Below are 15,120 nucleotides of genomic sequence, written 5' to 3' on the forward strand. Positions count from 1 at the left end.
TTAGACTTTGGTATAACGGTCAATATTATCTGAAATATTATAATTATATTATAACAATGGCCTGTTTATTCTAGCCTAAGAGCCGCATCAACAGTAATCAAAATGTTTACATTAAGCTCTTGTTAAGATGGTTTAAGATCATTTTTTTCACGTGTCCCCGACATTGGGTCATCATTCTTCAGAAAATATTAATTTAATGTCATTTTAATGCTATATTGAATTAAAATAGATGGAGTGATTTTAAGGCTGACTCCATAGATAAGCACTATGATAGTGCTGTTACCAACAGTTCAGTATGCACTCTGACTGACAAACCAACGAGCCTTGGTCAGGGTGCAGGTATGAGTTTTAGCCCAGGAGTGCTGGCTGCACTTTTTTTATTGGAGAGGGAGTGAGATTGCTGTGTGTCCATCAGGGACTCGCCTAGAGTATGAGCTCTGTTAGGGACAACCTTAGTCTGACCCCTGGCTGACGGATCTTATCGATGAGTGTGTGAGGCACCTTAGGATGGCAGAACTATAGTGGAGAGATGCTTGGATGGATACTAATGGAGAATGGAGTCAGTTTGCTAAATCAACATTTAAACCAATTGCCTACTGTACATTTGTGTAGCCCCCCCCCCCCCCCCCCCCCTGCTTTGTGCACTGGTCCACAGTCATGTTGGAACAGGAAGGTGTCATCTCCAAACTGTTCCCACAAAGTTGGGAGCATGGAAATTGTCCAAAATCTCTCGGTAATGCTGAAGCATTCAGAGTTCCTTTCAAGCTGGCTGTTGTGATGTGCTGTTAGTTGAATCAGAATGCTGCAGCACGCCTGGTCTTCAATTATCCAAAGAGGACAAATAACTCCACTGGCTCAGAGTGGCCAGAATTCAATTTAAATATCTCATTTTGGCCTACAGGACAGTACTGATTGGATCCACTCCCTGTTATCTTAATTCAATGATCAAGATGTACAACCCCAATCACCCACTGCGGTCTTCTGGTGAGCGTCTGTTGTGTCAACTAGAGGGCGATAGCGAGCAAGTGGAGAATGAATGGAGGTGAATGGAGTTTCTCCTAAAATCCACTTTTCTCTGGCTATATTTTTTTTGTGTAGAAATTGGAATATTGTATGCGAAAGGGGGGTCAAAGAAAATACACACGGCTGAGTATTAGATTTTTTAAGTCTTGTTCTAAAAAGCCTTCCAAACATGTTAATGACGTCATTCATTAGCAGGACGCTAGTGTGTTATGGGCAACAACGAGTGAGAAACCAAAGGGCCATAAGTAGTTGTTCATTCAATTTTCGACCTATAATCCATATTGAGCTTGTAGAAACTAAAATCCAATCTTTGATTGACAATCAGGTGAAACAGACCAATTTAGCCGTCTAGCCCCATAGACCCCCATTGTTTGATCACTTGCTCGTGATCGCCCCTAGTGGAACTGCAACAGGAACTGCAGGTACAATGGAGTTAACAGTGAGTGGACCGGCTCTCCATAAATGGGCTCTGCCGGCTCTCCCTAAATGGGCTCTGCTAGTGCTCATTGTTCAGTGTGTTTTGGGTCTTTCGAGAGGGGTCTCATGGGTTTCATCAGGTCTCTTTCCACAGGTGTATTAATCAAGCACCATGCAGTCTGCATTCATAATCTAGGTCCTTGATTATACACCTGTGGAAAGGGACCTGGTGAAACTCATGAATATTCAGCATGCACTTAGTTGTTTATTATTGCTATTCTCCTTCATGTAGCCTATTACCAACTTTTACATTCTTTACTGTTAAATATAACTATTGTATTGTCATTATGTCACTTTGGACAAAAGTGTCTTCTACAACCAGAACTATATACAGTACACTGCTCAAAAGAATAAAGGGAACACTTGTTCATAGGAGTATAGCATCAAGTCAGTCACACTTGTGGGATATTGTCATATTGATCTGGCCAGTTATGCAACAGAGGTGGTTGTAAATCAGGTTGACCTGCTTTGATGTCAACAAAATTTAGAGGGCCAACTGTGAGACCACCCCCAAAACAGGAATGGTTTTACAATTGGTGGCAACTGGTAAACTAATTTTTTTCATCTTTATCCTTCATGACTGATGTTTCACTAGTTTTGCATTTGGATAGGGTCAGTGTTACTACTGGTAGCATAAGCCAATATCTGAAGCCTACAGAGGTTGCACAGGTAGTCCAACTCCTCCAGAATGGCACACCAATGTGTTCCATGGCCAGAAAGATTGCTGTGTCTCCCAGCATAGTCTCAAGAGCATGGAAGAGATTCCAGGTGACAGGCAGTTGCTCTAGGAGAGCAGGGCAGGGTGGCAGAAGGTCCTTAACCCAGTAGGAGGACCAGTATCTGCTCTTTTGTGCAAGGAGGGAAGGAGCCCTACTATAGCCCTACAGAATGACCTCCAGCAGGTCACTGATGTGAATGTCTCTGGCCACACTGTCAGAAACAGACTTCATGAAGGTGGCCTGAGAGCCCGATGGCCTCTAGAGGGACCTGTGCTCACTGCCCAGCACGGTGGAGCTCAATTGACATTTGCCATAGAATGCAAATTGGCAGGTCTGCCACTAGAGCCCTGTGCTTTTCACAGATGAGAGCTAGAGTCACCCTGACATGTGACAGACATGAAAGGGTCTGGAGATGTCGTGGAGAATATGATGCTGCCTGCAACGTCATTTAGCATGACCGGTTTGTTGGTGGCTTAGTGATGGTCTGGGGAGGCATAGCCTACCCTTGGAGGGATGCACAACCTCTGTGGGCAAGACAACGGCACCCTCACTGCTCTTAGTATCGGGATGAAACGTTCTGACCTGGTGCAGTGGGCCTTGTGTTTCTCCTGGTGCACAATGATGGCCACATGTGGCGAGATTGTACAGGCAGTTCCTGGAGGATAAAGGAATTGATACCAATGACTGTCCCCCACACTTCCCTGACTTAAATGCAGAACACCTCTCAGACATTATGTTTTGGTCCATCTAACACCCTTCTTTCATTTCGAAGCCTAACACATTTACCAGTCCATGTCGCATAGATATCCAGCATAATGTGTCTGATGTGTTTTCAAAGCGTTCCTTTTATTTTGAGCAGTGTATTTATATATTGTTAAAAACATGGTTTTAACCCTCCTGTTGTGTTACGGTCAAATCTGTCCGATTTTGCACATTTTGTCTCTGAAAAATATAGTTAACTTAATCTGATTGTCATGAGATTTCATGACTTTGTTCACATAGGGCATCTGAACACACAAAATAATTTTTGATAACTTTGATGCAATTTTGTGTGTTTTATTCAACTTGTGTACACCTGTGGTGTTCCCGGTCAAAAATGACCGGTCATTAGAAATGAATCGGTGTGACTACAAAAAGTGTATAAAATTGAGTTGAGTGACTTCTGTCCTACACCCACACATGCATGTGTTGCTGGGCACACACAAAAAGTGATATTTAGTGGCTTTTGGTGTACATTTTGGAATATAAAATAAATTTTTAGTTTTACTTTATATCAAATATAGTGGTAAAAAATATTAGCCCCCATGATGGGATGGTCAATAATATTACTGCCCATGTGATTTGTTTGTTATCAAAACACACCTAATTAACCAATCAGCTTTCAAACCACTCCTGTACAGTTAATTGGCTTCATAACAATACCTGAGCATTCAATCAGCATAAAAGGACTCAAGGCACAAGGCACTTGTACACATTATCGAGGGACTAATCTTACTGACCATGTCAAAGACAAAGGAAATCAGTCTTGAGCTCAGAAAGAAGATAGTGGAAGATCATAAGGGGGAAGGTTATAGTGCCATTTGCAAGCATTTCACAGTGTCTAGAACTGCTGTACGTTGCATCATTGTCAAGTACAAGGAGACAAATTCTACAAAGCAAACCTGGGCGTGGTTGTAAGCACAACATTTCAAGAACTCTGGAGAGGAAAATAGTCAGAGATGTCAGCAAGAAGGCCGGACATCTGCCAAGATGATTGTTGCTGACCTGGCCTGGTCTGGAGTTGATATTTCAAGTAACAAAGTTGGGAGGGACTTTCATCATGGTGGGCTTCAGGGCCATCGTCTCAGAAGAACCCCTTTACTCAAAGAGTGGCACATCACAACTTTGAATTTCCCCTTGGGGATCTATAAAGTATCTATTTATCTATCTCTATCTATCTATCTATCTCTCTATCAGACTGAGATTTGCACATGAGCATTTGAGAGATAAAAAATGAGTTCTGGAAGTCTGTGCTTTGGTCTTATGAGACTAATCTGGAACTGTTTGGGCACATGGATGTTGTTTATGTTTGGCGAAGAAAGGGAGATGCTTTCAACCCTAAGTTGAACCCCACAGTTAAACATGGTGGTGGGAGCATCATGCTGTGGGGCTGTTTCGCAGCCTCAGGCACAGGGAACCTTGCTCAGGTGCATGGTATCATGAAAAAAGAAAATGAAAATGTTGAAGTATAATATGCAGAAATTGGCTCTTAGACTAGCTGTAGGTCGTTGCAGGGTCTTCCAACAAGATAATTATCCAAAGCATACATCAAAATTGGTCCAACAGTTGCTCAAGGATACCAGAACCCAGGTCCTGGAGTGGCCCACACAGAGCCCAAACCTCAATCCAATTGAGAATCTGTGTCGGGTGCTCAAAGTGAATGTCCATGTTCGGAAACTATGCAGCTGGAACAATTCGCAATGAAAGAATGGGTCAAAATACCTCAGGAGACCTGTGCCAGCTTATTAAAGAACTACTCAAGAGATTGTTGTCAGTTGTGGCTCAGAAAAGGCAGGCTATTGACTATTAATGGTCATTCTTTACAAATAAAATCATACCGGTCAGTTTTGACCGGGAACAGAAAAGGCATGATTTTGTGCAACTGTGAAAAAATTGAAATGGTTTCAAAACAAATATTATTTTAAAACTTGGACATAATGCACTCTGTGATATAATAGCCCAATATTTTTATCTGAATGTTTATTAGAGCCAAAATAATGCATATGTTATGCTAATTTTATTCAAAAACGACTTGTATGAGTTCAGGTCAATGAGGCCTACAGGTCATAAATAGCAAATAGAACTTTAAAACATGTAATGTTCACAAGAACTTAAGCTAGTTAAAAGATCCATAACAACATAAGATAAATATATGTCTTATTATGGATTTACAATCAACTAAAATAGGGTCGGTCATTTTTGACCGGGAACACAAAAGATGTGATTTTGTGCCGCTGTTAGAAATTTGAAATGGTTTCAAAACAAAGGTTCTTTTTAAATTTGAACATGAAGTATTCCATGATAAATAGCACAATATATTTATTTTAATGTTGATTAGAGCCAAAATAATGCATATATTATGCTATTTTTACTAAAAAACGACTTGTATGAGCTCAGGTCAATGAGGCCTACAGGCCAGAAATAGCAAATAGAACTTTAAAACATGTAATGTTCACAAGGACTTGAGCTAATTAAAAGATACATAGCAACATTAGGTGAATACATATGTATAATTATGGTTACAATCAACTATACTGGGGTCGGTCATTTTTGACCGGGAACACAAAACTGATTAACATGAAATGAACACAACAGGAGGGTTAAATAGGAATATTGCCGCCTTGTTGGTAGCGCACCGAACCAGCGAATGTCCAAACCTATGGTCCGAACGCAATAATCATTCAGAAGACAAGAAGCAGACAGGCTCATCTCCGTGGGTCTAGCGACAGCACACGTCAAAATAAAGCTTCACACGAACGATCAGATAATTCGGTTTTGAGAGTGTTTCAACGGTGTGCACGGTATGTAAATGCTGCTGCAACTTGGCCTCGGTTTGCTGAAATTAGTTGCCTGGACGGGGGAGGGCGCTGCTCAAAAACCGCTTCACTCTGTGTACTTGCCTGTCCTCTTATTCTGTCGTTGGTTTGTATACAATATCAAACGAACATGGAGGGACATACACATAGCTCTGTCTCCTCTCGAAACGAGAGAAAAGCACTCGAAAGGACCAAAATTGTGCAACGAGAGACAGAGAGAAAAACACTGAAAACGGTAGGATAAAGTAACATTTACAAACATTAGAGAGAAGGTGTAGCATGCATTTGTGTGTAGGCTATTATTATCACCGAGGCGTAGGCTCGTAGGATGTGCCATGGTCTATGTCTAGTCTACTGTTGCACGTTTTGTGGAGAAATTATAACATAAACGATTCCCGAAAACAGCCCAATCATGTTCTACTGACATCCTATTTACGTCATGCCATTTACTTAATATTAACGTAATGCGTGTGGGGCACTTTTCTGAGTAGCCTACCTGTAGGGTGTGTTTGAGAATGATGGGAACGTTCCCACTCGTTCTTCCAACTGGAGCGTTCATGCTTTGCAGTCGGATTATGAGCAAACATGGACGGAACAACGACACAAAAGTATGGTGTGAAGTCTTTTCCAACACTAAAAACTGCAAATTGACCATTTGCCACACAAAATGTTGCCTGTCTGTGCTCCTCGGAAGGTCAGAATGTATTTTTCTTCGTATTTCCTGGTTGGAAAGTCGTTCTGTTGACAATTGTATTGTGTTCATGTGCTGCATATGTAGGCCTACATGTCACCCTATAGCCGCACTCCTTGCTGACTTGGTGCCTTGCAGATTTAAAACAGTTAGGGGGTGACTGAATTGTGAAGATGGTCTTTGCCAAAAACCCAATATCCACATGCAGCGTAGCTATAGGCTATGCCTAGAAGCAATTTCCTGTAGTGTATTGCACAATATGAGATATGAATGAGATGTTTGAATAAGTGAATGTGAAAGTTTCTTGTAGTGGCTACATTATTTTTATATCTGCATTTTGCTTAATTTAGATATCAGACATTTTGAAGAAAGAAGATGGTGCACGCACTGAAATGGATCTGGCAGCTTTACAGCAGCACCAAGACATTGTGCAAAAATTATGCAAACGCCAAATCCAGAGGACCTTGGTGAAGAGAAAGCAAGATGAGGTTTTTTTTCTTTTTGATCTTATAACTTCTAAGTTCTGTAATCTGTTTCATTGTTCTTTTGTTAAATGATATGCAATTCCAAACATTATGTCATTTCTTTCATTTAGGTGTTTGATGATGCTGAGGAGCTGAGATGTAAGGTCAAACAGCTAGCAGAGGCAATACGCACGTCCCAAAACCTGGTCATTTATACGGGTGCAGGCATCAGCACGGTAACCTAATGCGTCTGATTTATGATACATTATTTAGCAAAGAAGGAAACCAGCCAGTGATTAACTTGAAGGAGAAATTCGGCAATTTTTCACATAGGTACTCATTATTTGAGGTCACAGAGTACTGTCTGTCGGTACGGAAATAAAGAAATGAATAAATAATCAGTTTTACCTAGCTCTAGTTGCTACAGTATAGTTAGTTTCCTAGTGTAATTTCATTCAATTTTGAGGGGTATTATAAAATCTATGTATTTTTGGAAACCTTACAGGATGAAGAAGCAGAAAATCTTTAATTCCAAACTTTCCAGGGTCAATATGGTGGCTATCTTGGATTTGGAATCTTGGAATGGTGATAGTAGATGATCATTGACCCATGTTTGGGTTGTTGTTTTAGCTTTTACTGCCAAATAACTGCCTCACAGTAGTTCAGACAGTGGTTCCATGTCATGTGTTTCCCTCCGCAATTAATGCTTCTGAATACTGTGGAACAACATATTCATAAATGTTCATGTCAAGACTCATCATCAGCCCATCTAGGATAGCCCAAGTAGGGGCACCATTTAATGAACAAAATTAGTTGGGCCCTAGCCAGGAAGCCCAGATGGGGTCCATTTGCCCACCCCTCCCCTTCCCCTCAGACACACCATTACCCCTTGCCCCCTGCCCCCCCACCCCATCATCATCGGTGGTCACTCAATTGGATGCCTATCCTCTCTGTAGGGGTATCTACTTGTAGGTCTTCAGTCTGGTATATGCTCCTCTTCAACAGCTTAGGTGATTGTTGACCTCAGAGTCGAGAGTAGTCTTGTGTATCTTTATGGTGGGTTGAACTGATGGCTGGTTAGGTGGAGGTTGGTATAGGACCTGGGTCTTCTTGAGGTTTAAAGTTAGAATGTCCTAGAGGTCTTCTGAGGAATGGACTGCAATAGCATTATCATCTGCATACTGAAGCTCCATGATGGTGGTGTTTAATTTTGCCCTTGGCTTTGTCATGGCAGCCATACCTTGATAGAGCCTGGTGGTCTACTATGTCAGAGGCCTTTGTCAGGTCTATGAAGGCCTTGTACAAAGGCTGCCCTTGTTCACAGCCTTTTTCCTGGAGTTGGCATTGTGATTCAGGGAGTATTTCCTCTGACAATGGTAGCAGGCAGTTTGCAGGGACACAGGCCAGGATTTTACCTGTTATTGACAGGAGCGAGATGCCCTGAGGTTTCCACATTCAGCCTGGTCCCCTTTCTTGAATATAGTCACTGTCAGAGCATCCCTGAGCTCTTCTTTTTCTCAGACCTTGACGAGTAGGTTTTGAATATGGAGCAGGAATTTGACTCCACCTTCCTTCAGAATCTCCGCTGGCATCCCATCTGGGCCATCAGCCATGTTGCTTCTCCCAATGGCATCGTGGACCTCTGTTATGGTGGGTGGTTCTCTGATTGGACTCTGAGGGATGTGGCTGGTGATGCCTGGTTCAGTTCACTGTCACGGTTGAGGAGGCCCTGGAAGTGTTCTCTCTAACGGGCTTGAATAGATTCATTGTCCGACCTAGGGCCATCATAGCTTGGGCCATAGACAGCCTTAGTGGCACTAAAGAAGCCTCTGGTGTCTCCTGACTTTGCTAGTCTCTGGATTTCCAAAGCCTTCTCTGTTCACCAGCACTGAAAAAAGGAGCCGAGTGCATAAGTGCCTCTCCTCTGCCAGGACTACTTCCTTAAGTAGGGTTCAAGATTCGCGATGAGACGAGCCGCGACGTTCTAAAACCTTGCAACTGCAACTAAACATGTTGAATGCTCTGCGACAGCTTGCAACTATATGCAACTTATAATTCAATCTTTGGCGCGAATTGGGCTTCAGGCAACTTAGCCTGTCTAAATCAGTGTGTGACCTCACAAATGTACTTCTGGAAGAATGTTTAAAAATTCCCATAAAGATACTCCTAAACCTTGTTGAAAGCCTTCTCAGAAGAGTTGAAGCTGTTATAGCTGCAGAGGGTGGACCGATGTCATATTAAACCGTATGTATTAAGAATGGGACGTGACTGAAGTTTATATGTGAGTCAAGACAAGTGAGCAGATATTTTTGGCAATATAGTGTACACCATATACACCCATACCCCCCCCCCCCCACACACACACACACACACACATATACATACATACATGTGCCATACCTTCCCACACACACACACACACACACATATACTGTACATACATACATACATACGCCATACCTTCCCACACACACATGCATAAACTGCACAAACCCACACATGAACATGCGTACACACGCTCATGAGCGAGCACACATATACACTTAGATGCGTTGGAAGAGTAGGGGATTGAGTAGAGATGGAGACACATGGCAAGCATGATTTATTTTTGTGGAGAGAATGTGCAGGACTGAGAGGCAGTCATTTTGAAAAACACACTTTTGGAAAATGTCTCTGACTCAAAATTTTAATTTAAAACTTTACATTTATTTTGTGTCATGGCCAACAAATTTCCGTTGTCGTGTCCGAATATTCAAAGTCGGGAATGACGCTCGAAGGAGGAAGCGTCTTGTAATGTGACATTCAACAACCCCCAATTTATTGTCTGCAACATTCCACGATGTTACGACCAAAAGTCAAGCATGTCAGAATATTTGGGGAATCTCCTACGACTCCTGTGTTGACACTGACACTGTGATGACGACACACGACAAGAAGGCTACGATAGATGATCTTGTAATGTGGCCAGTCTTATGAAAAAGACGCGGAAAGATTTTATGGTTCTCTGATCGCCTAGCCTGATATGGTCAATTGTAAAAGATAATCGTGAAAGACAAAAACTTTGTGTAGGCCATAAGAGTACACCATTTTCTAGATCCAAAATGACTGCAGTAATAACTTGGAAATGGAAAATGGAATCAAGTATTGTTTTTATTTGTCTTGATGTTATGTTTCCAAAAATATATAGTTTACTAATCCCTGAGGAAATGTAAGAAACAAATTTGTCCAGACATAGTGAACTGCAGCCTAGCATCTACAGCTCTACACTCTGGGGGCGTACATGAGCCCCCATGTTCATTGCCGGATTTCTCCTTTAAGGTCTCATGCTGGTGCCCACCATGTGTCATTGTAAAAGTCAGTATGTAGGCTTTTATCATAATTGCAGTACATTTGAAATTGGCTAAAACCAAGTGTAAACCATATTTGATATGGTCTCTAGGCTGCATCAATTCCAGACTACCGTGGGCCTAATGGTGTTTGGACAAAGTTGAAGAAGGGTCTGCCAGTGAGGTAAATTGAAGAACACTGGGTTAAATTTTTTATATTGTGCCACAAAATCCCAGTCTCTATATGTACATTAGTCTACTTTCCAGCCCGCAGCCGCATTGTGGATCCAAAAATGTTGAGTACTCCACAGTTTTAGAAATGTATAGTATGGGTCCCTAGCATATAGAGACTACTGGATGCTTACTTTCTTATGTTAATCAATTTGCATAATTTACATACAATAAATTCTTAGCATAAATTAGCATTATTGCTATAAGGCAACATTTCAGAAACGGTTTGGCCAGTTTGTATAATATTGGAGTGGTTTTAGGGGTTAGGATTCTGAATCCTAAATTAAGTTGTCTACTGAGTTTGCGCCCTCAACACCATACCAAGGTGGTAGTTATTTGGGGGTTTCACAGAATCCCCAACATCAAGAGCCTGCTTCACACCGTCGGGCCAGCCTGGGCCAGACTTATTTGGGGACTAACTGGTGCTCTTTACACTCTTTGTTTTTTTTTAGAGTGGCAGATTTGAGCCAAGCTGAGCCCACTTTCACACACATGTGCATCAAGATGTTGCATAAAGAAAAACTGGTATGTGGGTCAAATAAATAAAGCCCCATTATGAATTTTAAGTAATTGACATACCTTATGTTATATACACTTTCTTCTTACTGATATTGTTTTCACAGCACACTGTGAAATTGTGTAGAATTGAGTATCATCATTCCATCTCTTGAACAGAAACTGATACCTGATTTTTGTTTGTTTGTTTTTTGACAGGTTCAGCATGTGGTCTCTCAAAACTGTGATGGACTCCACCTAAGAAGTGGACTCCCCAGACAAAACCTCTCTGAGCTACATGGAAACATGTTCATAGAGGTGAGAAGCATTTTTCACTTTTTTTGCGTATAGTAAGGCATTTTAGGAAGGGAAAATCCTGTATTAGACTGTGCCATTACACCATTTCTGTTTATCAGCAAGTAAAACCTGTTTATTACACATGTTTATTGTGATTTGTAAATTCAATTCAATTTGCTGACACTGTTTGACCACAAGTGTGATTCAGCCACTATTAATCAGTAATGACATAACATTGAAAACTGGTAACAACTGTGTAACTGTGTTTTAAGATAGTAGCTAGCATTAACAACTAAATGGTTTTTAGCGTGTTGAAGTTGCCATTGAGGCAAGTACATATAAGTTGCTATTGTATTGTCAAACCACTGACAAAGTTCAAAATAGCCTTGCACTTTGCTGGTAGTGTCAATAGGGTTCCTACCGACAAACGACAAAAGTATAACCTACTTTGAAAGTGTACAGAGAGGCTACAGTATAACAAGGAGGTTTTCTCAAGGCAACACATTGCCTTATTTCATGTTCTGGTAGCGTCAAACTAATGGCTGCGTTCGACATCTTGCAGTGTTGTGCAGATCTGTCACACATGACATTTTTCCAGATCTGCGCAACGCTTGAATGGTAATTCATTACATCAAATGTAATTGATAACTGATATCTGTAACTATATCTGTACTGTGTCAGTACTGAAAGTACCATAAACTAAATTCTACTTTTTTCACGTTGTAGGTGTGTACAACTTGTACCCCAGTGAGGGAGTACATACGTCTCTTTGACGTGACAGAGCGCACAGCTGTACACCGGCACATCACTGGGCGTCAATGTGGTCATTGTGGAGGAGATCTTAGGGACACTATTGTGCACTTTGGCGAACGAGGCACCCTGGACCAACCGCTTAACTGGAAGGGAGCTATAGAGGCAGCTGAACGCTCTGATACCATCCTTTGTTTGGGCTCGAGCCTTAAGGTAGGGGAATGAGAATTTAAACAGTTCTGAAGCTATCACTTTATCATCTCTCTAAATTAAATTTTGATCTTTATTTGCTCATTAGGTGCTGAAGAAATATCCACGTCTCTGGTGTATGAACAGGCCTGCTGTTAAGAGACCGAGGCTCTACATCGTCAACTTGCAGGTACTATTATAGAAAAGCCACATGATCGAAGCCGTAGCCTACACCTCAGAATTCCAACATTTTCCTATTTACATGCTGTGATTTGTATAGGTACAACATGTACAATAACAATGTCAAATGAGACACAGGCCTTTTGTAAGCTTATACATACTTTGTACTATGTTCACATTCCGGTGATTTTCGGGTAGCACCTGAAAAGCTCTGGTGTTACTTCTTCAAACCCCAAGGAACATTGATCTCCCTGAATGAACGGTTCCAAGTGCTTATAAAAGGCCTGTGTCTCATTCCATGTCTCATTTTGTCGTAACATCAATTAAGCCAATGAGAGTGACATCTTCCATCCTCTTTAAGAGCAAGGAACACATAAAGAGCTTGTTGGTATTTTGACGATGAGGGAGGGCATGTCTACAGAAGGAATCTGCTTGCACACGAGATTGTGTATACAAAGCTTGCTTTGCTAAAATGTGTGTGTGTGTGTCAACCTACACAGTATTGCCTACACACATTTGTACTCACCTAGTATTTGAACCCATAGGCAACGACAAAAACAAAATCTTGCACTTAGTTATTTGCTTTCACACTTACCCCAAGAATATTTGACTGACTGAATGAAAGTCCTGAGCACATTCATCCAAGCAGACCTGTCATGTTGCCTTGGACTCGTTATCGTTACATTGAAGGATAACTCTTGCCAAAATGCATCTTAGGGTGTTTTTGTGAATGTACCAATTTTCAAGCTTTCGTTTAAAAGCACAATTACGTCGGAAGCGCCACTTTTAAGCTTGTCTGCGTTGTTTTCATGTTGTGGTGTTTTTAATGGGAATGGTAGGGGCACTACTATTTTGATACATGATGATATTGATATTGATATTGTATCATTTGATACATGATGATGATTTGATACATGCGTCAAAATCGCTATGTTTAAAACACTAGGAAGGCTCGACACAACATGAAACTTTCATTGAAGTTTCATCAGTGTCTCTACACAAGACCTCGAGCATTGAGAACATTGTTTATGTACACAGAGTTTACTAAAAGAAAGGTTTTAAACAACTCACTTCTTTTTTCTGCTCTCCGCCATCTTGCCAGTCAAGGAGTGAGCCGTCCAAAAGTTTAGTCAACTAAGTGTACACAAATAATGTTCTCTAGATTGGTGTTTCACATCACCTGCCAACCTTTAATATAGACTGAACTATGACCATGCTGGTGAAGACTTTTAAAACGCTGTCAGTCATATTTATTGACATGATGTTCAGAAGGGGTCTAACCAAGTGTTTTTCTTTGAAGTGGACACCTAAAGATGATTTGGCCACTCTGAAAATCCATGGGAAGTGTGATGATGTGATGTTACTATTGATGGAGGAGCTAAACATTAAAGCACCAGCCTACAATAGGTAAACAAGTTTTTGCACTGCCTCTGAATATGTTTTTTCGTTGATTCGTAGACTACAAACTCCTACCAACTATAATTATTAATTTCACCTAATTTCTGACAGAGCGGAAGATCCAATCTTCAATATGGCTACAACTCTTCAGCCAAAGGAGAAGGCTAGTCACACCCGGAAATTGTTAGTGCCACCTTCTGCTGTTGACACGGGTCCTCCAGAATTCAGTGACCATGTAGAAGGGACAGAAGGGACACAAGGAGGCTGGTTTGGACGAGGTTGCAACAAAGGACGAAAGAAATAACAAATGGTGGATGTAATTCGAAATATAGATTAATGTGGCGAAATGGCACAGTTTTGTAGTATTTGACATTTGACCTTAGTATTGTACTTTACCATGTTTACACAATTTCTTTGTCTTCATTAAAACTTATTTGTGTATCAAGTGTTATTTTTCAAGAGACTTACTCAAAGAAATTGCATCATTGTCTGGGGTTTGTTTGGAGATAGTTTTCCCTTTGCTTTTTTTACCTTGCAAGGTTAAGATATGCTCAGTGATATTGTCTCAAAAGTACTATACAGTAGTGAGCAGTTGTTTGGACCCTTCCAAGAAAAACTAACAATCCTCATTTTTTCTCTGAAAAAAATCTGAAACAATCATTATGACATGTAGCCCCCACAAGACTTTTACAGAACAATTTGGTCATCCCACCCACCCACCACGCTAGGATGCCTGAAATTCAAAAAATGCAATAACTATCTGAACCGTGGCACAGAGGATGACAAAATATTTATGGTACGTTATACTGTAAGACACACAAACAAACACATGCAAGCATACACAAAAACATCCTTCAAACCTCTCTATCGATGTTCAATAGGATTCAGATCAGGGCTCTCAAAAGGCTACTTCAGAACAGGCTACTGTTTTCTTTTTTATCTTGGCCATTATTGGGTGCTTTTAGCTGTATGTATTACGACCTACGTAGGTCATTATCATGTTGGAGGACACGTAACCTATGCCGGAGACAGAGCTTTCTGACAATGGACACTATGTTTCACTTCAGGTGCCTGCTTTTAGTTTCGAGATTTCATTGAGCCATACAGACTTAAAGCACCCTGGGCCAGACACAGAAAAGCAGCTCCAAAACATAATCAAGCCTCATTGCGTTCTTTTCTTTAAACGCTTCAGTTTTTCATCTTTGAACATAGAGCTGATGTGACTTGCCAAAAGTATCCAGTTATATTTCAGCAGTTATGTAATCAAAATGTACTCAGTTGTTTTGTAGGCCTACTTGTGTATCA

General features: G+C 41.0%; 1 protein-coding gene across 1 annotated transcript; it reads left to right on the forward strand.

Annotated features, from left to right (window-relative positions):
- Positions 1-5,924: 5,924 nt before the first annotated feature.
- Positions 5,925-14,261, forward strand: sirt7 (sirtuin 7). Its single transcript, XM_062555897.1, has 10 exons — positions 5,925-6,029; positions 6,836-6,973; positions 7,081-7,185; positions 10,389-10,459; positions 10,959-11,031; positions 11,221-11,319; positions 12,025-12,261; positions 12,347-12,427; positions 13,718-13,824; positions 13,927-14,261. Exons 1-10 carry the CDS (start codon positions 5,925-5,927, stop codon positions 14,117-14,119), a joined length of 1,209 nt encoding a protein of 402 aa, XP_062411881.1. The 3' UTR covers positions 14,120-14,261.
- The last annotated feature ends 859 nt before the right edge of the window (positions 14,262-15,120 follow it).

Source organism: Sardina pilchardus, chromosome 15, assembly GCF_963854185.1.
Source record: "Sardina pilchardus chromosome 15, fSarPil1.1, whole genome shotgun sequence".
Taxonomy (NCBI): domain Eukaryota; kingdom Metazoa; phylum Chordata; class Actinopteri; order Clupeiformes; family Clupeidae; genus Sardina; species Sardina pilchardus.